Source organism: Bufo bufo, chromosome 6, assembly GCF_905171765.1.
Source record: "Bufo bufo chromosome 6, aBufBuf1.1, whole genome shotgun sequence".
NCBI classification, from domain to species: domain Eukaryota; kingdom Metazoa; phylum Chordata; class Amphibia; order Anura; family Bufonidae; genus Bufo; species Bufo bufo.
The window spans coordinates 25,014,026-25,039,454 of record NC_053394.1 but is presented as its reverse complement, the minus strand read 5'-3'; the positions used below and the strand labels follow the sequence as shown (position 1 = coordinate 25,039,454).

Here is a 25,429-nt window from a genome sequence, read left to right as displayed (position 1 = left end):
ACGTGGAGGGGGCAGTGTTGTATACTGTGATGTAGTATTATTTGGGTACTGTACAGAAGTGGTACCTGTCCCCTGTATACGTGGAGGGGTCAGTGTTGTACACTGGTCTGTAGTATTATTTGGGTGCTGCACAGAAGTGGTACCTGTCCCCTGTATACGTGGAGGGGCAGTGTTGCACACTGTGCTGTAGTATTATTTGGGTACTGCACAGAAGTGGTACCTGTCCCCTGTATACGTGGAGGGGGCAGTGTTGTACACTGTGCTGTACTATTATTTGGGTACTGCACAAAAGTGGTACCTGTCCCCTGTATACGTGGAGGGGGCAGTATTGTACACTGTGCTGTAGTATTATTTGGGTGCTGCACAGAAGTGGTACCTGTCCCCTGTATATGTGGAGGGGGAAGTGTTGCACACTGTGCTGTAGTATTATTTGGGTACTGTACAGAAGTGGTACCTGTCCCCTGTATACGTGGGGGGCAGTGTTGTACACTGTGCTGTAGTATTATTTGGGTGCTGCACAGAAGTGGTACCTGTCCCCTGTATATGTGGAGGGGGCAGTGTTGCACACTGTGCTGTAGTATTATTTGGGTGCTGCACAGAAGTGGTACCTGTCCCCTGTATACGTGGAGGGGGCAGTGTTGTACACTGTGCTGTAGTATTATTTGGGTACTGTACAGAAGTGGTACCTGTCCCCTGTATACGTGGAGGGGTCAGTGTTGTACACTGTGCTGTAGTATTATTTGGGTACTGTACAGAAGTGGTACCTGTCCCCTGTATACGTGGAGGGGTCAGTGTTGTACACTGGTCTGTAGTATTATTTGGGTGCTGCACAGAAGTGGTACCTGTCCCCTGTATATGTGGAGGGGGTAGTGTTGTACACTGTGCTGTAGTATTATTTGGGTGCTGCACAGAAGTGGTACCTGTCCCCTGTATATGTGGAGGGGGCAGTGTTGTACACTGTGCTGTAGTATTATTTGGGTGCTGCACAGAAGTGGTACCTGTCCCCTGTATATGTGGAGGGGGCAGTGTTGCACACTGTGCTGTAGTATTATTTGGGTACTGTACAGAAGTGGTACCTGTCCCCTGTATATGTGGAGGGGGCAGTGTTGCACACTGTGCTGTAGTATTATTTGGGTGCTGCACAGAAGTGGTACCTGTCCCCTGTATATGTGGAGGGGGCAGTGTTGCACACTGTGCTGTAGTATTATTTGGGTGCTGCACAGACGTGGTACCTGTCCCCTGTATACGTGGAGGGGCAGTGTTGCACACTGTGCTGTAGTATTATTTGGGTGCTGCACAGACGTGGTACCTGTCCCCTGTATACGTGGAGGGGCAGTGCCGTTATTGTGCCGCATTATGTGACGTTCTTTCAGTGTTTCACTTGTTCCCTGTTTCTCAGCCGGAGACTTTGGGAATAGTCAGACTCTTCTGTTCTCACTTCTAGTTATCAGTTGTCACCACCGCCCTTCACGTTCTTACGTGGTAGTATCAGGCGGCACTACGTGTGAGGCTGTGAGTATCACATCCAGGCTGGGTTACTGTATTGGGCTTTGTAGTGGCTCTGGGGTCTCAGTTTGAAGCTGAGGGGTTAAATGAAGTGTGCGAATCTAAAGCAAGTGGTAAATCAGAGCCTATCTCTGGTGAACATCAAGCCTGCCGGGAGCCCACCACATCCCACCCAGAGGAAGCCGCTCTGTCATACACATCCACCTACAGGTATGACTGTAGAAGTGGTACTGTGCACTCATCAATGCCAATAGAGTATAGAGCGGTACTAAGAATGGGATCTAGAAGTGGTACTGTGCAATTATCTATACCTACAAAATACAGACAGATACCACCAAACATTTCCAGGAGCAGTGGTACTGTGCAGTCATCTATATATACAGATACTGAGAGCTATGTACAGGAGGAGTGGTACTGTGCAGTTATCTATATATACAGATGTTAAAGCAGCCCTAAATTAGGGCATTTTAGATACACTCTGGTGTTCCAGATCAATGTACCCCCCCCAGGGGGTTAATATCCACGCGTGGCTGAGAGACTGAACACTGACACAGAAGTTGGTCAAAGCAATCTCTAACTTTTATTACATCAGGTAAGCCGTATTATACATCTTCAGAAGAGGGCAGTCCTCTCTGAGGCTTAAACATTGTTTCGTTGGTCAAAAAGGAAGAAGAGATAAGAGAGAGGAGATAATACACCTGCATCTGCGCAGTGAATACCACTTTGGAATGTGAACTAATGTAAACATCTCGTTACCATCGCCATTTTGTAATGGCTTCTATTCTAACAATAATACTGCATACGTCATATGTGACACTTCAAAGAGGTGCTTCTCTATAGGCAGTGAATAATATATATCATCAAGCCATATGATTGGCTTACGCATCTCCACCACACTCTATGGGACACCTGTATAAAGATGAGAAATCAGACACTTCTTACAGCACAGCACTTTGCCCCCCTCTCTCTCCTCTCCAGCCTTGAAACAAAGAGAGGGGTGGGGGGGAGGCACTTGGAGAAGAAAAAGTTAAACTCATTACAGTCCTAGATATACAAAATATAGAATAAAATTCACACATCTTTAACAGTCCCCCCTTGAATTTCATTCTCTCTCTAAACCTAACCATCTGTCCCAATGCTCCGCCTCCTCTTCACCAGCTTCCACGACAAGTCATTCCTAGTGAACAGCCTCCCGTGATACTGGATTTGAGCACGGGGAAGTCAGATGATCTTTCCCTAACTGGCGTTGACATTATATGGGGGGGACTGGAGGTCATCAGTGCTTCTGATTTTCTGGATCGATGTTTTCATACAATTTTCCATATTCTTTTGAGTCATGATCAACAGTCACACAAGGGAAAACCAGTCTCAACACTTCCTTGAAATCAATCCAATTTTCCTTTTCTTTGAGCTTCACTGTGCTTGTGGTCAACAACACTCGGAATGGACCATCAAACCAGGGTTTTAGGACTTTCCTAACGTGTCTTTTTCTACCACCCAATCTCCAGACACAAGTGGGTGGGTTCCTGGTACTTTATCAAAACCTGGAAGTGAAGCAAAAACTCGAAAATGTACTTTAGTCAAATGCTTGTACAAAACTGATCACATAATCTGTCAGACAACCATGTTGCATCTGGAGCTGCTGTGGGAAATAAATCCCATCCTAGGGCCTGACCCAAAATGGACCTTATAGGGACAAAGGCCTGTCTCACGGTTAGGCGTATACCTTACTAAAAGAGGACTACCAGCAGGCACTCTAAGGCTTTTGAATCTTTAACTTAGTGTCCCGTTCAGTTCCTTTTCCCTACTCTACTGCTGCTTTGTGGATGGTACGAAGCATGTAAGGCCTGTCCTACACCCAAAACCTTCATAATCTCCTGCATCACTTCACCTGTGAAGTGAACACCTGTGTCACTTTCAATGATCTAAGGTACCCCATACCTGCACACAACTTCGGCCATAATCTTTTTTACTTCTTTGGGTACGGTTTTGGCCATCCTGAAAACAAGTCACATATCAATACATACTCATACATGCCCACCTTGTGTAGTTGAAGGTAGTCTGTAAACGTTGAAACAGATACAAAAAGCAAGACGTGTTTCTTGGGTACCTTAACCACCTTCTTGTGGGCACAACCGTTTATCCTTGAGTATGTCTGACTGTTACAGTGCTGAACCCTGGGGCGTACCATATGCTACGTACTAAATCACACATAGCAGTTTTTGTCTGGTGCGTCACTCCATGGGTTGCCTGTGCCATCGTGGATTAGAGGGACCTGGGAAGGTAAAGTTTCCCTTCTTATTTGTAGTCCCCCCTTTTCCATCCACCAGTCCCTTTCCTCCTTCCCCATCTGGTTCTGTAAGGTCTTAAGAACTTTCGGGAGACAGGAGGAGTTATTTCAGGGACCTGAACTGTGGCCACTTAAGACAGGGGTCTGCTTAGGTAATTTGGCAGCCATTTTTGCCGCCTGATCTGCCGTGGCTTTCCCTTTTGCCTCCTCTGCATCTGTTTACAGTGGCCTTTCGTTGCTATCATCACCTCTCATGTTAGTGACAAGAGGGCTTCCATCAGAGACCTCACTGCTTCCCCATTTTCTATGGGTTTACCTGAAGCGATCAAGGAGTCTCTGGCTTTCCATATGGGCCCAAAGTCATGGGCTATCCCAAAAGCACACCTGGAATCAGTGTAAATGTTGGCTTTTTTTTTTCCATCTGCATATCTGCAAGCCATCTTCAGTCTTGTAGCTCCACTTCTTGAGCAGACATGTGTGGTAGTTCAAGTTTAATCACCACTGCCCAACCTGTGTAGTACCTGCCATCCTGGCCATACCTTGATCCATCCACAAAGAGCACATGATCTAGATTACCTAATGGCTGATTTACCAAATCCCACTACCTCTTGCGACATCATCTGCAAACAGTCAGGAGCCTCTTCCTTTGAATCTGGAAGAAAAGTTTAAAGTGCGGTGCCCCGACTCTTCCCTCCCCCCTTGGTCCAGAGGCAACAGGGTGGCTGGGTCCAAAGTATTACACCTTTGGAGAGCAACATTGTCAGGCAACAAAATGGAACACTGCATTCTCAAATAACGGGCAACAAAACAATCATTTGGATTGTACGTTCATGAGGATAGATGTAATATCACCATCACTTTGTGGTTCAGAGCTATCTTCGAGCTTTCATCAAGCATAGCTAGTACAACTACTACAGCTCTGATGCAGAAAGGGGCACCTCTGGCCACGGGATCAAGTCTGACTGAATAATATGCTACGGGGCGTTATTGCTGGCCATGCAGTTGGGTGAGGACAGCTGAGTCATGGCCACTCACTTCATAACAATACAATCTAAATGTAATAATCTGATAGTACATTGTGGGGGAACACAAAATTGCCAGCTCTAGGCATAAAAAGCATCTACCACCTCATCTGGGAGGCGGTAGGGACTAAAGGACAAATCAATCACAGTGGAGTGATCAGGGGTAATGGGAACCTGAGCCAACAAGGTGTGTGTGTGTATTGGGCACGATGTGGGTGTTAGAAACTGTGGCTTCATTAACGGCATGTAGGTCATGTACCATCCAATGGTGAGTGGTTTTGCTTTTTTCAGCTTCTGGGAGTACTGTTCCAAACATGGACCAGGGAATTTTATCACCAATGGCCAACAAACAAAGTTCCTGGTCGTTAACAAACAAAGTTCCTGGTCGTTAACAAACAAAGTTCCTGGTCGTTAACAAACAAAGTTCCTGGTCGTTAACAAACAAAGTTCCTGGTCGTTGAGGGCACCTGTTAGCTTCACAGTGCCGTCCTCCTGATATGAGATACCAGAATGTACTTTTGCAAGCAAATCTGCACCTAGGAGGCAACAAAGGGCGTTACCACAGACCAGCAAACGGGCAAGTGCATCTTGGTTAGGGGCAAATCTAATATGGATGGTTTCTGTTGAGAAAGGAGCGTACTACTTTCCCATCCACTTCTACCCAAAGACTGGTGTCCTTGGAGAGTAAATCACGGAATTAAAAGACTGGAAAACCAAACAGGACTTCTCATCTTCCATAGGAGTGTCTTATAACTAGGGGATGGACACAAGGGCTGTCGTTGTCTGTAACGTCCACCCCTATCCTCCTCCCTCCGCTCTGAGTCATCTAAGTCCACCCCTTTCAGTCGGACGCTGTGGTCCTTCTTTTGTCTGTCAGTAATGTGGCAGCTATCCATAAGAACAGAGCTCTGATGTTTAGCACAACACTTAACATGTAACACGTAACTTCAAACATTGAAACACCAGATCTGACAATACAGACATGAACACACAAAGGGCCCATAAAAACTTTTCATTGACTTCGATATAAAAAAATGTACAGCTTGATCAATGCTGTTGGCACCAATAAAAACCCAAAAACTTTCAAGAAAAAATAAAATAAATTCCTCAATGCGCATATTTAAAAAAACAAATACCGTACTCCATACGCATTCATATACATTTTCATTAACAGCTCATAATCAGTCTTCACACATATTCGCCTCAATTACAACTCAAAGCCACACCCATTCACATTCCACTGAATCATTCATGTCTTCCAACCCACATTGTTTCATCTAGGGATGTCCCGATACCGATACCAGTATCGGTATCGGGACCGATACCGGGCATTTGCACGAGTACATGCTGAAATGTCCCCGATACCACTGCCGATACCTGTGCGCCGCTTCTATGTGTCCGTCCGCGGCCCCTGCATCTCCCACAGCTAACAGCTTCACAGGCAGCAGCAGGCAGTGTAATTGGAGCCTAGAGTGGAAGCTAGCTCCGCCCCGCCCCTCCTCTCCCCGCCCTCCAACCAATCAGAGGCAACCAGCACTGACTCACAGCACAGGGAGCATAGTGCAGGGACTCAGAGAATCGTCTGACAGTTTATTAGTTAAAAGAATCCAATAAGTCCCTGCCAGACGTCCTGCTCTGCGGCTCCCTGTAAGTCCGTCCGGGGGAAGGGGGGGCATTATTAGCATAGCATGTAGTGGGGCTGTGTGTGTACAGGGTGCATGTAGCAGAGCAGGAAGTCTGGGGTGACACAGTCTCTGACTCATTCGATTCGTTTTAACTAATAAACTCTCAGACGATTCTCTGAGTCCCTGCAATAACTATACATTGTAATTACATCACAGTCTGCTCCACTGCATTCACTGCAGCAGAGCTGTGTTTGCCAGGAGCGAGTCCCTCTAAAGGTGATAGTGTATGTCTTCTATGGCCCTGGTCCTTCCCTTCCTGCCTGCAAGCTGCACATTGATCTCTAAAAGCAGGCATTAGGGCAAGAAGAAATATACATTACTGTATGATGGCCACAAGACTATTATACTGAGAAGGGGCTTCAAAAATTGTTGTCCTGACTCCTTACAGTAACGTCTCCTTGTGGCTGCCCCCCATACAGTATAACGTCTCCTTGTGGCTGCCCCCATACAGTATAACGTCTCCTTGTGGCTGCCCCCATACAGTATAACGTCTCCTTGTGGCTGCCCCCCATACAGTATAACGTCTCCTTGTGGCTGCCCCCATACAGTATAACGTCTCCTTGTGGCCCCCCCATACAGTATAACGTCTCCTTGTGGCTGCCCCCATACAGTATAACGTCTCCTTGTGGCCCCCCATACAGTATAACGTCTCCTTGTGGCTGCCCCCATACAGTATAACATCTCCTTGTGGCTGCCCCCCATACAGTATAACGTCTCCTTGTGGCTGCCCCCATACAGTATAACGTCTCCTTGTGGCCCCCCCATACAGTATAACGTCTCCTTGTGGCCCCCCCATACAGTATAACGTCTCCTTGTGGCTGCCCCCATACAGTATAACGTCTCCTTGTGGCCCCCCCATACAGTATAACGTCTCCTTGTGGCTGCCCCCATACAGTATAACGTCCCTTGTGGCTGCCCCCATACAGTATAACGTCTCCTTGGGGCTTCCCCCATACAGTATAATGTCTCCTTGTGGCTGCCCCCATACAGTATAACGTCTCCTTGTGGCTGCCCCCATACAGTGTAACGTCTCCTTGTGGCTGCCCCCATACAGTATAACGTCTCCTTGTGGCTGCCCCATACAGTGTAACGTCTCCTTGTGGCTGCCCTATACAGTATAACGTCTCCTTGTGGCTGCCCCATACAGTGTAACGTCTCCTTGTGGCTGCCCCATACAGTGTAACGTCTCCTTGTGGCCGCCCCATACAGTGTAACGTCTCCTTGTGGCTGCCCCCATACAGTGTAACGTCTCCTTGTGGCTGCCCCATACAGTATAACGTCTCCTTGTGGCTGCCCCCCATATAGTATAATGTCTCCTTGGAATGTTAAAGTTCTGTTTTTGGGCCTTTTGGTTGGTCAGTGGTCAGAAAATACATGTGTGTGTATTTTATTGTTAAAATTAGTATCGGTAATTGGTATCGGTGAGTACTTAAATAACAGTATCGGTACTCGTACTCGGTCTTAAAAAAATGGTATCGGGACATCCCTAGTTTCATCCCAAAACTTGCAGCACAGACAAACACAGCTTTCCTGGAAACAGATAGCCACACCACACCCAGAATTGCTGATGGTCTGTCGCTGTACGAAGTAAATAGCAGAAAGGCAGATGAGATAAAAAGTTTTCTCACCTTTCTTTGAGGTTGCAATCCTCTCCCATCTGCCGTTCGTCAAGCTCAGGGGCCCGTCTTGTCAGCTGTTTGATGCTACATTCACTCCCTTCATGGTCCCTTCATGGTCGCCATTTGTTAAAGCAGCCCTAAATTAGGGCATTTTAGATACACTCTGGTGTTCCAGATCAATGTACCCCCCCCAGGGGGTTAATATCCACGTGTGGCTGAGAGACTGAACACTGACACAGAAGTTGGTCAAAGCAATCTCTAACTTTTATTACATCAGGTAAGCCGTATTATACATCTTCAGAAAAGGGCAGTCCTCTCTGAGGCTTAAACATTGTTTCATTGGTCAAAAAGGAAGAAGAGATAAGAGAGAGGAGATAATACACCTGCATCTGCGCAGTGAATACCACAGACACTGAGAGCTATGTCCAGGAGCAGTGGTACTGTGCAGTTATCTATATATACAGACACTGAGAGCGATGTCCAGGAGCAGTGGTACTGTGCAGTTATCTATATATACAGATACTGAGAGCTATGTCCAGGAGGAGTGGTACTGTGCAGTTATCTATATATATACAGACACTGAGAGCTATGTCCAGGAGGAGTGGTACTGTGCAGTTATCTATATATATACAGACACTGAGAGCTATGTCCAGGAGGAGTGGTACTGTGCAGTTATCTATATATACAGACACTGAGAGCGATGTCCAGGAGGAGTGGTACTGTGCAGTTATCTATATATATACAGACACTGAGAGCTATGTCCAGGAGCAGTGGTACTGTGCAGTTATCTATATATACAGACACTGAGAGCGATGTCCAGGAGGAGTGGTACTGTGCAGTTATCTATATACACAGACACTGAGAGCGATGTCCAGGAGGAGTGGTACTGTGCAGTTATCTATATATACAAACACTGAGAGCGATGTCCAGGAGCAGTGGTACTGTGCAGTTATCTATATATACAGATACTGAGAGCTATGTCCAGGAGCAGTAGTACTGTGCAGTTATCTATATATACAGACACTGAGAGCGATGTCCAGGAGGAGTGGTACTGTGCAGTTATCTATATATACAGACACTGAGAGCGATGTCCAGGAGCAGTGGTACTGTGCAGTTATATATATATACAGACACTGGAAGCTATGTCCAGGAGGAGTGGTACTGTGCAGTTATCTATATATACAGACACTGAGAGCTATGTCCAGGAGGAGTGGTACTGTGCAGTTATCTATATATACAGACACTGAGAGCGATGTCCAGGAGGAGTGGTACTGTGAAGTTATATATATATATATATACAGACACTGGAAGCTATGTCCAGGAGGAGTGGTACTGTGCAGTATTTATCTGCTTTCCAGTACTTCTTTTCTTAGCTTTTGTCTCTCTGTCTTGAGATTTTTCTGCACCTGCGCACCCCCCTTCCCCCATTTTCCTGTGGTCTCCCCGCAGCAGCAGGAAATATACAATGGTTTTCACATATGCATCCTGGGAAATAGGATAATACTAGGTAAGGGTGGGGGTGTGCGGCGCCCACAAAACCACTTCAGACCCCTCTTCTCCAGCTCAACCTGCTCAAATCACATCCTCCGTATGTGCAAGAAAATCAGCCGTGGCGCCTGCGTCTCGCCACACGTGGCTGCGGGCTCATTTCACATGAGCTCTAAATACTGAACATGCTCATGGGGTCATAGGGCTTGTCACCCAGCTTTTCATGGACCCTGAATTACATGATTTAGAACCCCTGTACCATCTCTTCTACTGCTCAGACCATGTGTCAGTCTTTACTGCCGCTCTAGAATTATATATTTATGTGCCAGGCAGCTTAGAATGAGGACTATTTTCACCCTTATATGCGGATCGCGCTTTTGCTTTGTCTTCTATTCTGGTCTTACTTTTGTATATCATCGTTCCCTCTTTTAGATGGTAAGCTCTTCAGATCAGGCTCGCTGCCCTCATAGTTTTATATACAGAAGCACTTCTCCCTCATCCCATTGGATTGGCCACTGAGTGCCGCCACTATCACCATTACATATTCATATATCTAACATATTTACCTCTATGTATACAGGTAACACAGCCTGGTGTTAAGTGGAAACTGTCAGCAAGTTGGTTTGCTGTTGCTGTTTATGGATCTTACCTTGAATCTGTTAACATTCTAATTAAGGCTTATGCTAATCGCTCCAACTTGAATGCTCATTAAGCAAATAATCTGATGGAAAATACATGGCTGATGCGTTCACATGTGGTGGAAATAGCGCAGCATAAAGTTTAAAAATTTAACCTAAGGAGCCACTTTTTACTTATTTTCTCAGAATATGGCGATTTTCTACAATGTTTTTTCATTGCAGAATTGAAGGCAACCAAGTTGTGTCTCCAAGAATTAAGAAAATATGAAGGAGAAATTGAACAGATTCAGCCTTTACCTCCTGTTTTTTCTGACAGGTAGGCGATCAATACACATTAAAGGAATCGTCCAGGCAAAACGGACATGCAGTGGTGTGCCTGGTGCAGGGCATGAGGGGGCGGAGCATGTTAAATCTCCGTGTTCCACCCCTCTAGCCCTGCACTAGGCATAAGAAATCATTATTATGCTGCAGTACCGTCTATGACCACCAGGTGACAAAGCTTTTCTATTGTGAGGACTTGTGAGGACTTGTAGAGGAGATCCTATAGCATGGATTACGGTGGAGACCTCATCTGGTACAGGTTGACACCACATCTTGGACAAGAGTAATTAGTGCTCGTTTGGTCCAGGCTTCGTTCCATCATAACTGGGTTGAATCCTCACCCTTATTTTTATTGTACGCCCTGCACAGGTTCTTACCACTCAAATAATGGATGAGACCAACCGGGTCCAACCCTTCTATCTCAAGGGGCCACGTAGGGCTACCTCTTTGGCATATATGCCCTTGGATGGAGCTAATATTTGCAAAGATGGAGAACTTAACGCTTCCGTAGGGTTCGGCATTACAAAGGAATCATGGCCTCAAAATTTTGGGAAGAGGTGGGTGTCTAAGCTCATGGTGTCCCACCAGTGTCATCTTCTGATGGCATTGATAGAGGTCCATTAGTTAGGATACCTACTGAATTCTATGAACAAAGCAGATGTGGGGCTCCCCAGTGTTCCCAGTATCCCAGTGATTTCCATCTACTACAGTCTATCAGAGACATTTCCAGTTATGGAAATTTCTGAGGACCCCCAAGCTCATAACAAGGTGCTGTGGTCTCTACAGTTAGGAAATGGTAGAAACCCAAGCTCATAGACACCCCCTACCAGAAGAATTTTTTAGATGGAACTACCCTTTAAGACTTGTGAGTGAATAGAGCCCGTCTTGGAAACTATTCTAGGCATACTGCTGCAGAAGACCGCCTCTTTATGTCATCTAAGTGACCCCTTTTCTCATATTTGAAGGCCTCACCCTGGTTTCCAATGAAAAAATAATAGCTGAGGTTGGGAAGAAAATCTCTCTGCCCTGCGCAGTCTCAAAAAATGGTGACATTACATGGAACAAAGATGGAGCCCTGTTTGCGAAAAAAGGCAGAATGGGACTTGCATACGGCAAAGTTTCAGGTAAGGTGTCATATGGAGATGTCTTAGATGGTCCATCAAGAAGATTATTACAGGGGTTGTTTGGCTGGCAATACCTCATGTGTGCTTGTTGCTCCACCTGAGACCTCCCCCATAAGAGGGGCATCCAAAATGGTTATTTTTCCATGGATGGTCTAAGGATAAACCTGGACAACCCCTTTAAAGCGTGCTTATTGGTAGACTGAACCCTATTACATCAGGTACACTGCCTGGTAGGGTTGTCCCTGCTGATTAAAATAATACCTGTCTTGGGAAAATAGGTTGTGGCGTCCTCGAAAAAAAACTACTTTTATTCTTTATTCAAAAAAGGGCTTCAGTGCTCTGAGGGGCGTGGCCAGCACTAGAAAGCTGAGGGCATGAGGCCACGCCCCTTGGTGCACTGAGTGCCTAATTTGCATAAAAAATAAAGACTTCTTTTCTCAGGAATGCCAAAACCGATTTTCGTAAGACAGGTATAATTTTAATCAGCAGGATAAACCCCACTAGACATTATGCCTTATTTAACAGGGTTAATCCTGCTGACAGCAAAGATATTGGAATGACATGGAAGCACTGATGGAAAGTGAATAACAGAACCTAATTATAGTAGGAGTATTTACTATTAGTATTATTCTTATTCATTTTATTATTTTATTAACAATGAAATAGTTTTCTATTTTTATATAATTATTTTATTAACATTGTTTTACTCATTATTTTATTTCATAATTTGTGATTACTATTGGTGGCCGTTTATTATGAAATGTAATATTAATATTTAATTTTATATATATAATATTACATTAATATTGCCATTATATAGTGCACTTATTAATATATTCATTTTCTTTTACATATAATTTTCTATTCATATAATTTCATAATATCACCATTAATGGTGCTGAAGTTTTGTTATGATTAACTGATGATTGCGTTATTTTTTTATTAATATTATTCTGATCATTATTTCTTAGTTTTAGATAATTATATTTTATTATTTTTCACTTGTATGATTTCTATTATTATTAGCCCTAGCTCTTTCATTCCTCTGTGATTCTTTTTATTAGTAGTAGTATTGTTATTATTACTTGTATATATTTTTTTATATTTTATATTTATCGCCTTGATTACTGTCATATAACAGGCAGTGAGCGATTCAGTATCGCATCCGGTGCCACAAATAACTTGGAAACCGCTAACGTGCAGCTCTCAGACTCCGGCACTTTCACGTGTGCAATGGTCGGTGCAGTCGTAAAAACTGTGGAGCTCGTCGTCTTTGAAGGTCAGTAATAGTGTGTGTGTGAGTGTATATGTAGATATGTATATATATATGAGAGAGAGAAAATGTTTTGTTTTTTGTTTTTTGTTTTTTTTTCTTAATTTTTTGGACAATCCCTTTTTGTTAGAAGGGCCTCTAACGGTTATGGGCGTCACTCTTCCATTATCCTGTTCCAACCACAGGGTTCTGGTTTTTGCAGCCCACCTTCGAGTATTTGAAATGGGTTTTCTGCCCCAGTCAACGCCATAAAGCATAAAAAGTCAACCTAATAAGGGCTAAAAGTCAAAATGGGGCCTTGGCTTGCTAACCTGCTTAGCCCCCAGTTGGTCATTGTAACCTGTCTTAAGAAGGACCCGTCCTCTCCTGACACGTCTGATTTAGTAACTACTTGCATTCCCCATGTAATAACTATTCTGGAGCATCCATTTTTATGGCTCTGTGTTGAGCCATTCCTTAATAATGCCTCCTAGAAGAATGAAGGTCCAGCTGGGTGTTAACAGTTGGGGGTGTGGCCCTACGCACTGATTGGATATTGGCAGATGGTGCAGGGACACATCTCCTACTGGTAACGCCCTTCTGAGCCTGCACTGCAAACTGCTAGTAAATCATTTCTAACTTCTAGCAGGAATAATAAAAGAATGGCACAACATACAGCCATAAGAATAGATGCTCCAGAACGGTTATTACATGTCAGGAGGGGTGACCGGTCCCTTTAAAATAACTTTTACCTTCCTATTTGACAGTAGTTTTGTTTTAGTCTCGGCAGAACCCTCCGGTACCCTCATCACGTCCGAAAACCTGAAACTGAGCGTCAAGTCCTCTCCTGTAGTGAAGTCTGAAGTATGTTGGTTGAAAGATGGAGTAAAGATTACAGATGGAGTCGACCTGGAGGTGAAGAACATAACGATAGAACAAAGCGGGGATTACGTCTGCCACATAAAGATGAAAGATGGGGTCGAAGCGCATTTTTCGAAAAGTATCAGTGTGAAAGGTACCGCCATGTTCCGTTATTACAGTCCCTAAGATGGGGATAGAAATTAGATATCTGAGCAGAATCGGAGGATTTCATCCCTAACCTGAGGGGGCAAATGAGATAAAAACCTTCTATGGTCATAAGCATTAAGATAGTGAGAATATATTAGCATTACCTTTCAGTGACTCTGATAATGATGATCATCTTACTCTCCAGTTCACCAGGATCCTCTAAAGTGAGCATTTCCTAGTAAATATCGTGTCCTAACTGTGGACACCATGTTATAGAGCAGGAGAAAAGGAGCGGATTGATATATGTGATTGTGGGGTGGAAAAAAAAAATCTGCAAAACTTGAAATGCATTGATTTAAATCCCTTCTGAGTCCAGTGGGCAGTTCCAAACATTAATAGGACCACCCCCTGGACTCTTAAGCCCAGAAGGAGTAGCAACTTACATAATATACAGGCTATACTGAAAATTTTCCCACCAAACTATATATCAATCCGCTCAGCTCCTTCTCCTCTATAACATGCTGCCTTCAGATTGGTCACTACCTCGGCATGATACTTACCTGCTACCTATTGTCGGCTTCTTAGCTTAACTCTGTCATAAACAGCTACAATAAGTTGCTGAAACTTTGTACCAGTGACTACAGTTGCAAAAAAAACACCTCTTGTGTTGCAAGAAATCCAGGATTCCGTTCTGTCCATCCCCCATGCTTTACACTGCAGTTCTGCCTATTCTACCTGTATTGTTGTGATCTTCTCACTTCTTTCATTTACAGGTTTTAAATCGTCTCCAGCCATTGTCTACATGTCTCGGAAGAAGTCCGTAACCCTTCCCTTTATGTTTAATTTCAACGTTAAGGAGTCTCCCCTGCAGGACGACATTGGGGCGGTAGAAGGGGACCTCAAGTATTTATCAAATCCTCCCAAAACTGTACAGAGTCTCGTGGTCACTTCAGGAGCCGCCTGCTGGTCCCTGAAATGTCAACCAAAGATGGACCCTCAGGACTTAAACCTTTCCATCACCAGTCCTAGAAGTGGTCTCTATCAGATGGAGATTCTTCTGCAGATCGGCGGCAGAAAGAAGAGGCTACACAAGGACGTGTGTGTGGCCAATCTCACAGGTAAGGCCATCAGATTTAGGAAGGTCAGTTGAGCAGGGAGTTGTTGTTTCACCCCGTTCATGTGATGCTATATTTTCATTCTCCAGTGTCCACGTCCCACAATAACATTGTCACAGAGGGCAACGTCACACTCCTGTGCGGGATCAACTGCATCGATAAAGATGGGAGGCTTTGCTGGCGTCACACGAACAGGAGCTACGACATCTGCGGACCACCGGGGAAAGACAATCTGGCCAAAGAAATCACTGTCCTGCAGGAAACGAGCGGAAACTGGACCTGTGGGGTGTTTACTGGAGAAAATAGGCTTACTAGCGCCAACCTGACACTGGGTATGTGGTCTCTTTTAATGAATCTCTAATCCCAAGAGGCGAGTGATTTAGGGGCATTGAAATGATGGATGACAAGGAGGAATAGTCTGAATTACCTTCTATATCACGTGGAGAAAAGGGTTTATTCACACATATTAGGTGGAAGCGGGTGGATAGGTGATCATAATTCTCAACTATGTTGCATCAATCAGTAGTACATGTCAGTATATGATACTTAGAAGTGGGATCTGCATCACCTTCCAGGAGCCTGTGGTCCCCTTTATTCCTGCCTGCGAGCTCTCAGTGCCCAAAAAAATCTGTATAGAGTAAATATCATATTGGGAGGAGGGGGATGCAGCTGCATTTTCTCTCTCTCTGGGACTGAATGCTGGGAGAGGGGAGGGGGAGCAGAAGTAGAGATACATCTGATTACTCCAGAGCACATGGCATGGTAAGATCTCACTGGCAACACATACACATTTGGCCGAACCGACCGTGTATGTTTATGGGGAAGTCGGGAGAGATAGCTGTAGGCTGAAGGATCATTCGGTCAACAACATCTGATTTTACTGTTTGCTTCTGGCTGCAGTTCCCAGAAAGGAATAGTTGGCAAAGGTTAGTAAGGAACAGGGCTAACCACCCTTTTCATTCCCTTTTGGTAGGAGTGGACTGGTCTTGCTCCCTGCCGAGAGGGGAAGCTTCTGTCTAGAGACGGAAAGGAGAGGAAGAACTAGTCAGAGCTCCTGCTCCTGTTACCAAATTCTCCAGAGAGAACTATTCCATTTGTCCTCAGTTGAAGCCTTGAGATTACGGACAGCAGTGTGAATTGCTACATTATCATCTACAGACACTGCTGTAAAGTGAGGGACTACAGCCAAGACACCCATCACCAAAGAACCACTAGGCCAGTATCACCTAAGTGCGGAACTGCAGCCGTCCAACCTGCCTCCAGATTCCTTGCTGGCAGTGGCGTAGTGTGGGTTGCAGCGCCAGGGCCAAGCCAAGTATTGCACCCCTCCTCTAATCTGTGGACACGCCCCTTTTTACCTACCTGCAATCATATATAACACCACAGATGGCACGGCGATAAAGCTCTGAGTACAGATGATGAAGCAGTGGACACTATTGCTTATGCCTGTTATGAGTTCTGAGGCTGCCCACCCCGGCAATGCACAGAGCGAAAATTGGTCTGCATTGTTGTGGTCAGAGGCCCTAGAATTCAGAACAGGGACAGTGTGACCGGGGGCTGGGCTGCGGCGGTGTGGGCCTACAGATGCCCTCAGTGGCTTAAAGGGAAGGACCGATTCTAGCCTTTCTGCTGCCCCTGCTGTGGAAAATTCTCAGTCCAACAACTCCCCAGCCCTACTGTTAAAGAGATATTTGGATGGACATTGCATACAGATCTACATAATATACAGAAGAATACAGCGCCAAATACCTCTTACATCCAGTGACGTCTCCTCTGATCAAGAAATAAGGTCCCCAGCAGTAACAAAACCCTTCTATAAGGCCCCCCTATGGAGCCCACAGTAGTAATAAAGCCCCCTATAGTGTCTCCAGTAGTTATAATGCCCCCTGTAGTAGCCCCAGTATTTATAAAGCCACACTGCAGTGCCCCCCGTAGTGCCACTACATATAATGCACCGCCACCCCGTAGTGCCCATATGTATAATGCCCTCTGTATTATTAAAATATATAATTGCCCCCCTCTGTATTATTATTATATATAATTCCCCCCTCTGTATTATTAGGGTATATAATGTCGCTCTCTGTATTATTATTATATATAATTCCCCCCTCTGTATTATTATTATACTAGCAGAAGGACCCGGCTTCGCATGGGTATATTTCATCTATTTCATTTAATGTTTCTGAGTGTCGTTAACCTGTTCAGGACACAGGGCGTACCGGTACGGCATGTTGTCCTGGTACTTAAGGACACAGGGCGTACGGGTACGTCCTGTGTATTTCCGATCACCGCCGCTCGGCGGGCGGTGATCGGAACCCGGTGCCTGCTCAAATCATTGAGCAGGCACCTTGGCTAAATGCAAGGGGGGGGTCCCGTGACCCCCCCCCCCCCCCGTGTCGGCGATCCTCAATTCAGACCTGCGGTTTGCGGCTTTTCACTGTTGCGGTGGCGGCTGGCGGCGGTGCCATCGGGTCCCCATGCGGCTGTAGGGGGGACCCGATGGCATGGAAGGCATCGCGCTGCCTTCCGGTGATGTGCCTGTGAGATCCAGCCCCCTGGATCTCACAGGCCGGAAGCTGTATGAGTAATACACACAGTATTACTCATACAGCCAATGCATTCCAATACAGAAGTATTGGAATGTATTGTAAAAGGGATTAGACCCCCAAAAGTTGAAATCCGATAGTGGGACAAAAAATAAAGTTTTCCCCCCCAAAAATTTAAAGTTTCAATTAAAAATAAACAAAAACGTCATTTTCCCCAAATAAAGTAAAAGAAAATTGGTAAAAAATAGTGGATGGGGGAGACATATTAGGTATCGCCGCATCCGTATGTCTATAAACATTTTTTTGACACCTTACATCACAAAAAGTACAACAGTAAGCGATCAAAAAGGCGTATGCCAACCAAAATAGTACTAATCTAATCGTCACCTCATCCTGCAAAAAATAAGACCCTACCTAAGTCAATCGCCCAAAAAAACAAACAAACTATGGCTCAGAATATAGACACTAAAACATGATATTTTTTTGTTTCAAAAATGATATTATTGTGTAAAACTTACATAAATAAAAAAAGTATACATATTAGGTATCGCCGCATCCGTAATAACCTACTCTATAAAAATATCACATGACCTAACCCCTCAGATGAACAGCGTAAAAAAAAAACGTGTAAAAAAAACAATTTTTTTGTCATCTTACATCACAAAAAGTGTAATAACAAGCGATCAAAAAGTCATACGCACCCCAAAATAGTGCCAATCAAACCGTCATCTCATCCCACAAAAATCATACCCTACCCAAGATAATCGCCCAAAAATTGAAAAAACTATGGCTCTCAGACTATGGAAACACTAAAACATGATTTTTTTTGTTTCAAAAAGGAAATCATTGTGTAAAACTTACATAAATAAAAAAAATTGTATACATATTAGGTATCGCCGCATCTGTGACAACCTGCTCTATAAAAATACCACATGATCTAACCTGTCAGATGAATGTTGTAAATAACAAATAATAAAAACGGTGCCAAAACAGCTATTTCTTGTTACCTTGCCTCACAAAAAGTGTAATATAGAGCAACCAAAAATCATATGTACCCTAAACTAGTACCAACAAAACTTCCACCCTATCCCGTAGTTTCTAAAATGGGGTAACTTATTTGGAGTTTCGACTCTAGGGGTGCATTAGGGGGGCTTCAAATGGGACCTGGTGTCAAAGAAACTGTCCAGCAAAATCTGCCTTCCAAAAACCGTATGGCATTCCTTTCCTTCTGCGCCCTGCCGTGTGCCCGTACAGCAGTTTACGACCACATATGGGGTGTTTCTGTAAACTACAGAATCAGGGCCATAAATATTGAGTTCTGTTTGGCTGTTAACCCTTGCTTTGTAACTGGAAAAAAAATATTAAAATGGAAAATCTGCCCAAAAAGTGCAATTTTGAAATTGTATCTCTATTTTCCATTCATTCTTGTGGAACACCTAAATGATTAACGACATTTGTAAAATCAGTTTTGAATACCTTGAGGGGTGTAGTTTCTAGAATGGGGTCATTTTTGTGTGGTTTCTATTATGTAAGCCTCGCAAAGTGACTTCAGACCTGAACTGGTCCTTAAAAAGTTGGTTTTTGAAAATTTCTGAGAAATTTCAATATTTACTTCTAAACTTCTAAACTTCTAAGCATTGTAACGTCCCCCAAAAATAAAACGTCATTCCTAAAATGATCCTAACATAAAGTAGACATATGGGAAATGTAAAGTAATAACTATTTTTGTAGGTATTACTATGTATTATAGAAGTAGAGAAATTGAAATTTGCTCATTTTTCAAAATTTTGGGCAAATTTTGTATTTTTTTTTAAAATAAAAGTGAATTTTTTTTACTCCATTTTATCAGTGTCATGAAGTACAATATGTGACAAAAAAAAACAAATCTCAGAATGGCCTGGATAAGTCAAAACGTTTTAAAGCTATCACCACTTAAAGTGACTCTGGTCAGATTTGCAAAAAATGGCCTGGTCCTTAACCACCTCCGGACCGCCTAACGCAGGATCGCGTTCCGGAGGTGGCAGCCCTGCGCAGAGTCACGCATATATGCGTCATCTCGCGAGACGCGAGATTTCCTGTGAACGCGCGCACACAGGCGCGCGCGCTCACAGGATCGTAAGGTAAGAGAGTGGATCTCCAGCCTGCCAGCGGCGATCGTTCGCTGGCAGGCTGGTGATGTGTTTTTTTTAACCCCTAACAGGTATATTAGACGCTGTTTTGATAACAGCGTCTAATATACCTGCTACCTGGTCCTCTGGTGGTCCCCTTTGTTTGGATCGACCACCAGAGGACACAGGTAGCTCAGTAAAGTAGCACCAAGCACCACTACACTACACTACACCCCCCCCCCCGTCACTTATTAACCCCTTATTAGCCCCTGATCACCCCATATAGACTCCCTGATCACCCCCCTGTCATTGATTACCCCCCTGTCATTGATCAACCCCCTGTAAAGCTCCATTCAGATGTCCGCATGATTTTTACGGATCCACTGATAGATGGATCGGATCCGCAAAACGCATCCGGACGTCTGAATGAAGCCTTACAGGGGCATGATCAATGACTGTGGTTATCACCCCATATAGACTCCCTGATCACCCCCCTGTCATCGATTACCCCCCTGTAAAGCTCCATTCAGATGTCCGCATGATTTTTACGGATGCACTGATAGATGGATCGGATCCGCAAAACGCATCCGGACGTCTGAAGGAAGCCTTACAGGGGCATGATCAATGACTGTGGTTATCACCCCATATAGACTCCCTGATCACCTCCCTGTCATTGATCACCCCCCCTGTCATTGATCACCCCCCCTGTCATTGATCACCCCCCCTGTCATTGATCACCCTCTGTAAGGCTCCATTCAGACATTTTTTTGGCCCAAGTTAGCGGAATTATTTTTTTTTTTTCTTACAAAGTCTCATATTCCACTAACTTGTGTAAAAAAATAAAATCTCACATGAACTCACCATACCCCTCACGGAATCCAAATGCGTAAAATTTTTTAGACATTTATATTCCAGACTTCTTCTCACGCTTTAGGGCCCCTAGAATGCCAGGGCAGTATAAATACCCCACATGTGACCCCATTTCGGAAAGAAGACACCCCCAGGTATTCCGTGAGGGGCATATTTAGTCCATGAAAGATTGAAATTTTTGTCCCAAGTTAGCGGAAATATCAATTTCCGCTAACTTGTGCCAAAAAAAAAAAAAATTCTATGAACTCGCCATGCCCCTCATTGAATACCTTGGGGTGTCTTCTTTCCAAAATGGGGTCACATGTGGGGTATTTATACTGCCCTGGCATTCTAGGGGCCCCAAAGCGTGAGAAGAAGTCTGGTATCCAAATGTCTAAAAATGCCCTCCTAAAAGGAATTTGGGCACCTTTGCGCATCTAGGCTGCAAAAAAGTGTCACACATCTGGTATCGCCGTACTCAGGAGAAGTTGGGGAATGTGTTTTGGGGTGTCATTTTACATATACCCATGCTGGGTGAGATAAATATCTTGGTCAAATGCCAACTTTGTATAAAAAAATGGGAAAAGTTGTCTTTTGCCAAGATATTTCTCTCACCCAGCAAGGGTATATGTAAAATGACACCCCAAAACACATTCCCCAACTTCTCCTGAATACGGCGATACCACATGTGTGACACTTTTTTGCAGCCTAGGTGGGCAAAGGGGCCCATATTCCAAAGAGCACCTTTAGGATTTCACAGGTCATTTACCTACTTACCACACATTAGGGCCCCTGGAAAATGCCAGGGCAGTATAACTACCCCACAAGTGACCCCATTTTGGAAAGAAGACATGCCAAGGTATTCCGTGAGGGGCATGGCGAGTTCCTAGAATTTTTTATTTTTTGTCACAAGTTAGTGGAAAATGCAGATTTTTTTTTTTTTTTTTCCATACAAAGTCTCATATTCCACTAACTTGTGACAAAAAATAAAAACTTCCATGAACTCACTATGCCCATCAGCGAATACCTTGGGGTCTCTTCTTTCCAAAATGGGGTCACTTGTGGGGTAGTTATACTGCCCTGGCATTCTAGGGGCCCAAATGTGTTGTAAGGAGTTTGAAATCAAATTCTGTAAAAAATGACCTGTGAAATCCGAAAGGTGCTCTTTGAAATATGGGCCCCTTTGCCCACCTAGGCTGCAAAAAAGTGTCACACATCTGGTATCTCCGTACTCAGGAGAAGTTGGGGAATGTGTTTTGGGGTGTCATTTTACATATACCCATGCTGGGTGAGAGAAATATCTTGGCAAAAGACAACTTTTCCCATTTTTTTATACAAAGTTTGCATTTGACCAAGATATTTATCTCACCCAGCATGGGTATATGTAAAAAGACACCCCAAAACACATTCCTCAACTTCTCCTGAATACGGAGATACCAGATGTGTGACACTTTTTTGCAGCCTAGGTGGGCAAAGGGGCCCATATTCCAAAGAGCACCTTTCGGATTTCACAGGTCATTTTTTACAGAATTTGATTTCAAACTCCTTACCACACATTTGGGCCCCTAGAATGCCAGGGCAGTATAACTACCCCACAAGTGACCCCATTTTGGAAAGAAGAGACCCCAAGGTATTCGCTGATGGGAATAGTGAGTTCATAGAACTTTTTATTTTTTGTCACAAGTTAGTGGAATATGAGACTTTGTAAGAAAAAAAAAAAAAAAAATCATCATTTTCCGCTAACTTGTGACAAAAAATAAAAAGTTCTATGAACTCACTATGCCCATCAGCGAATACCTTAGGGTGTGTACTTTCCGAATTGGGGTCATTTGTGGGGTGTTTGTACTGTCTGGCCATTGTAGAACCTCAGGAAACATGACAGGTGCTCAGAAAGTCAGATCTGCTTCAAAAAGCGGAAATTCACATTTTTGTACCATAGTTTGTAAACGCTATAACTTTTACCCAAACCATTTTTTTTTTTTACCCAAACATTTTTTTTTTATCAAAGACATGTAGAACAATAAATTTTGCGAAAAATTTATATATGGATGTAGTTTTTTTTTTGCAAAATTTTACAACTGAAAGTGAAAAATGTCATTTTTTTGCAAAAAAATCGTTAAATTTCGATTAATAACAAAAAAAGTAAAAATGTCAGCAGCAATGAAATACCACCAAATGAAAGCTCTATTAGTGAGAAGAAAAGGAGGTAAAATTCATTTGGGTGGTAAGTTGCATGACCGAGCAATAAACGGTGAAAGTAGTGTAGGTCAGAAGTGTAAAAAGTGGCCTGGTCTTTCAGGGTGTTTAAGCACTGGGGGCTGAAGTGGTTAAGGTGAAATAAGGCTGCGTCCTGAAGGGGTTAAAATATATCGATAGTATCCCCCATAACAGTGACGTCTACAGCACCCCGCCCCTTAACACTGACCCCCCCACAGTGCCCGTCCACTTTACAATGGGACCTCCACAGCAGCCCATCCCCTTAACTTTGACCTTCACAGCACCCCACTCCCTTGACAGTGACTTCCTCAGGGGCCCGATGCCTTAACAGTGACCGCCACAGTGTCCACCCCTTTAACAGTGACCTCCACAGCGGCATGTCACCTTAACATTAACATCCACAGCGCCCTGCCCCTTTAATGCTAGGGCTACACGATGGTATATATCGCGCAACATTTTGTCAAAACAATTTTTATAATGGTGTCACACTGCGACATGTGACATGCTGCGACTGTGACACGACAGTCGCTAAAAATCCATCCAAGATGGATTTTTCTGCGACTGTCGTGTCGCAGTCGTAGCATGTCACATGTCGCAGTGCGACACCATAGACTAACATTATAAAAATAGTTGCGACATCAATGTCACTCGACACATGTAGCAGTGTAGTTGTGCCTTATGTGTCGTGCGACTTATTGTCGCCTGACACATGTCGTCGTGTAGCCCTAGCCTAAAGCTGACCTACAGCAGTGAAGAAAAATGGCTGGGTTGTTATGGAAACCTGGAGTAAAACTGTGTGTATGTGGAGACTAAGGGCCTGCGAGCTTCTATTGGCTGATAAGGGACATGTGACCGTGTGTATGGCAGCTGGGATATGAAGAGAAAGACTTGCAGGCTTGTATTGGCTAATGCAGGTCATTTTTTTGGGAATATCAAGGGATGTGTATACCAAGTTTCGTTGAAATCGATGGTTGTGTTTTTGAGTGATCGCAGAAAATATATACATACAAACATCCTTTATATATATAGATTATTATATATAATGCCCCCTCTGTATTATTAGTATATATAATTCCCCCTCCGTAGTATATAAAATGCTCTGCCCCCACCCCCGTTCCTTTCTCTGCTGCCGCCAATGGCCTGAGCTCTGGCGTCCCGCCGCAGGTGGTCACACCATGCCCTCCCGCACCGCGTCATCACATCAACCCGTGAGACCCGGCACAGGAGGTCACGTGAGGTCTCCTGCACCTTTCTACTGCCTCATAGGTTTCAGATCTAGTGGTCTGAAGCCTATGAGGCTGAATGGCGGGGACGGGAACCCAGCAGTCCACTGCTTTACTAGAATCAGCCCCCTGCAGTTTGGTGCCCGGGGCAAACCCCCTTTCCCCCCAAGCTACACCACTGCTTGCTGGTGCGAGAGGAGCAATTGCATAAAACGCCGGCTGCTACAGTACGTGTTTCAAGTTCTACATTGCACTTAGTGAAAAGAGTTTGTTACGTTTAACTCTGGCCCATATATTACAATAATACCACTGCACCGATCCCCAGAGAGCAACAGCCTGAGGGAGTTCGTGACACAATATTTCATCAGGGCCACTACTACTCCTATCCTCCACGCCAGCTCCTCAGGGGGTTGCTGCACGTGGCCAAATTAAGAGGCAATAAATATATATTATGTCTTTCTTCAGAGATACCTCTTGGCTTCCTGGACCTGTCAAACGCCCTCTTCTGGGTGACCGTTGTGGCCGGCGTGATTGTGTTCCTAATAATTGTGACCGTCCTGACAGTTATCATCGCCCGGCACCGGAGAGTGGTAAGTATTTCTTTATCCTGTTATAACATCTTCCTATACAATATGGCATTACTCACTTATGGTACATGGATGTCGGGGGGCTACATAAGTGGTGCATCGGGCAGCGCATGAGGAATCCAAGGGTCGCCCTTGCTTCCCAACAGATGATGAGGTCCACCTGAGGTTGTAGATGATTATTCTCCACTGTATTAATGGCCCATTCACACAACCGTAATTTGCTTTCCGCATCCATTTCACGTTTTTTTCTGGATCATATGCAGACCCATTCATTTCTATGGAACCGCAAAATCCACGGATACCACACCATGTGTTATACGCTTCTGTATGTCCACATAAAGGATAGAACATCTCCTATACTTGTCGGCAAAGTGCGGTCCGTGGCCTCATTCAAGTCTATGGTTATGCAAAAATGCGGACTGCACATAGAATGTCCTGTCATGTCACCTTTGAATCTTTCTTTTTTGGCGCTGCGAGATAACGTCAGTGAGGTACAGACTGTTTATGGCATGCGACTTCACTCCTGTGGGATGCAAGGGTAGCTCAGGCACCTACAGTACCACACTGGGATCCATTAAGTTCGGGAACTGCAGAAGCAGAGTTACCAAGATCAATATAGCATGCCTAACCAGTGTCGGACTGGGGTACCTAGGGCCCACCAGTAAAATTTATTCTGGGGGCCCACCGTACGGATACATTCACATATTACCTGCTCACACAGCAGGAGGATGCTACCAGATGATTGAATATGGGGGTCCCTGCAGAAGCTTTGAGAAGGTAGTTCCCCGGGAGAAGAGGACACTGGCAGCTTTCCTCTGTACCTAGAAGTCG

The 25,429-nt window shown here is 44.4% G+C and overlaps 1 protein-coding gene across 2 annotated transcripts in view; it reads left to right on the top strand.

The window, feature by feature from the left end:
• LOC121005177 (roundabout homolog 2-like) overlaps positions 1-25,429 on the top strand; it is a 68,333-nt gene that overhangs the window by 20,795 nt on the left and 22,109 nt on the right. Inside the window, exons 1-8 of one of the 2 annotated variants that reach the window (XM_040437757.1) lie at positions 1,492-1,512; positions 10,471-10,564; positions 11,535-11,693; positions 12,835-12,972; positions 13,727-13,960; positions 14,727-15,071; positions 15,158-15,400; positions 24,477-24,601. In XM_040437757.1, coding sequence (XP_040293691.1) covers positions 10,513-10,564; positions 11,535-11,693; positions 12,835-12,972; positions 13,727-13,960; positions 14,727-15,071; positions 15,158-15,400; positions 24,477-24,601 — 1,296 coding nt within the window. In that variant the 5' untranslated portion in view covers positions 1,492-1,512; positions 10,471-10,512. Of the gene's footprint in view, positions 1-1,491; positions 1,513-10,470; positions 10,565-11,534; positions 11,694-12,834; positions 12,973-13,726; positions 13,961-14,726; positions 15,072-15,157; positions 15,401-24,476; positions 24,602-25,429 lie in introns of those variants that run through there. The other variant, XM_040437756.1, reaches the window with a different exon arrangement.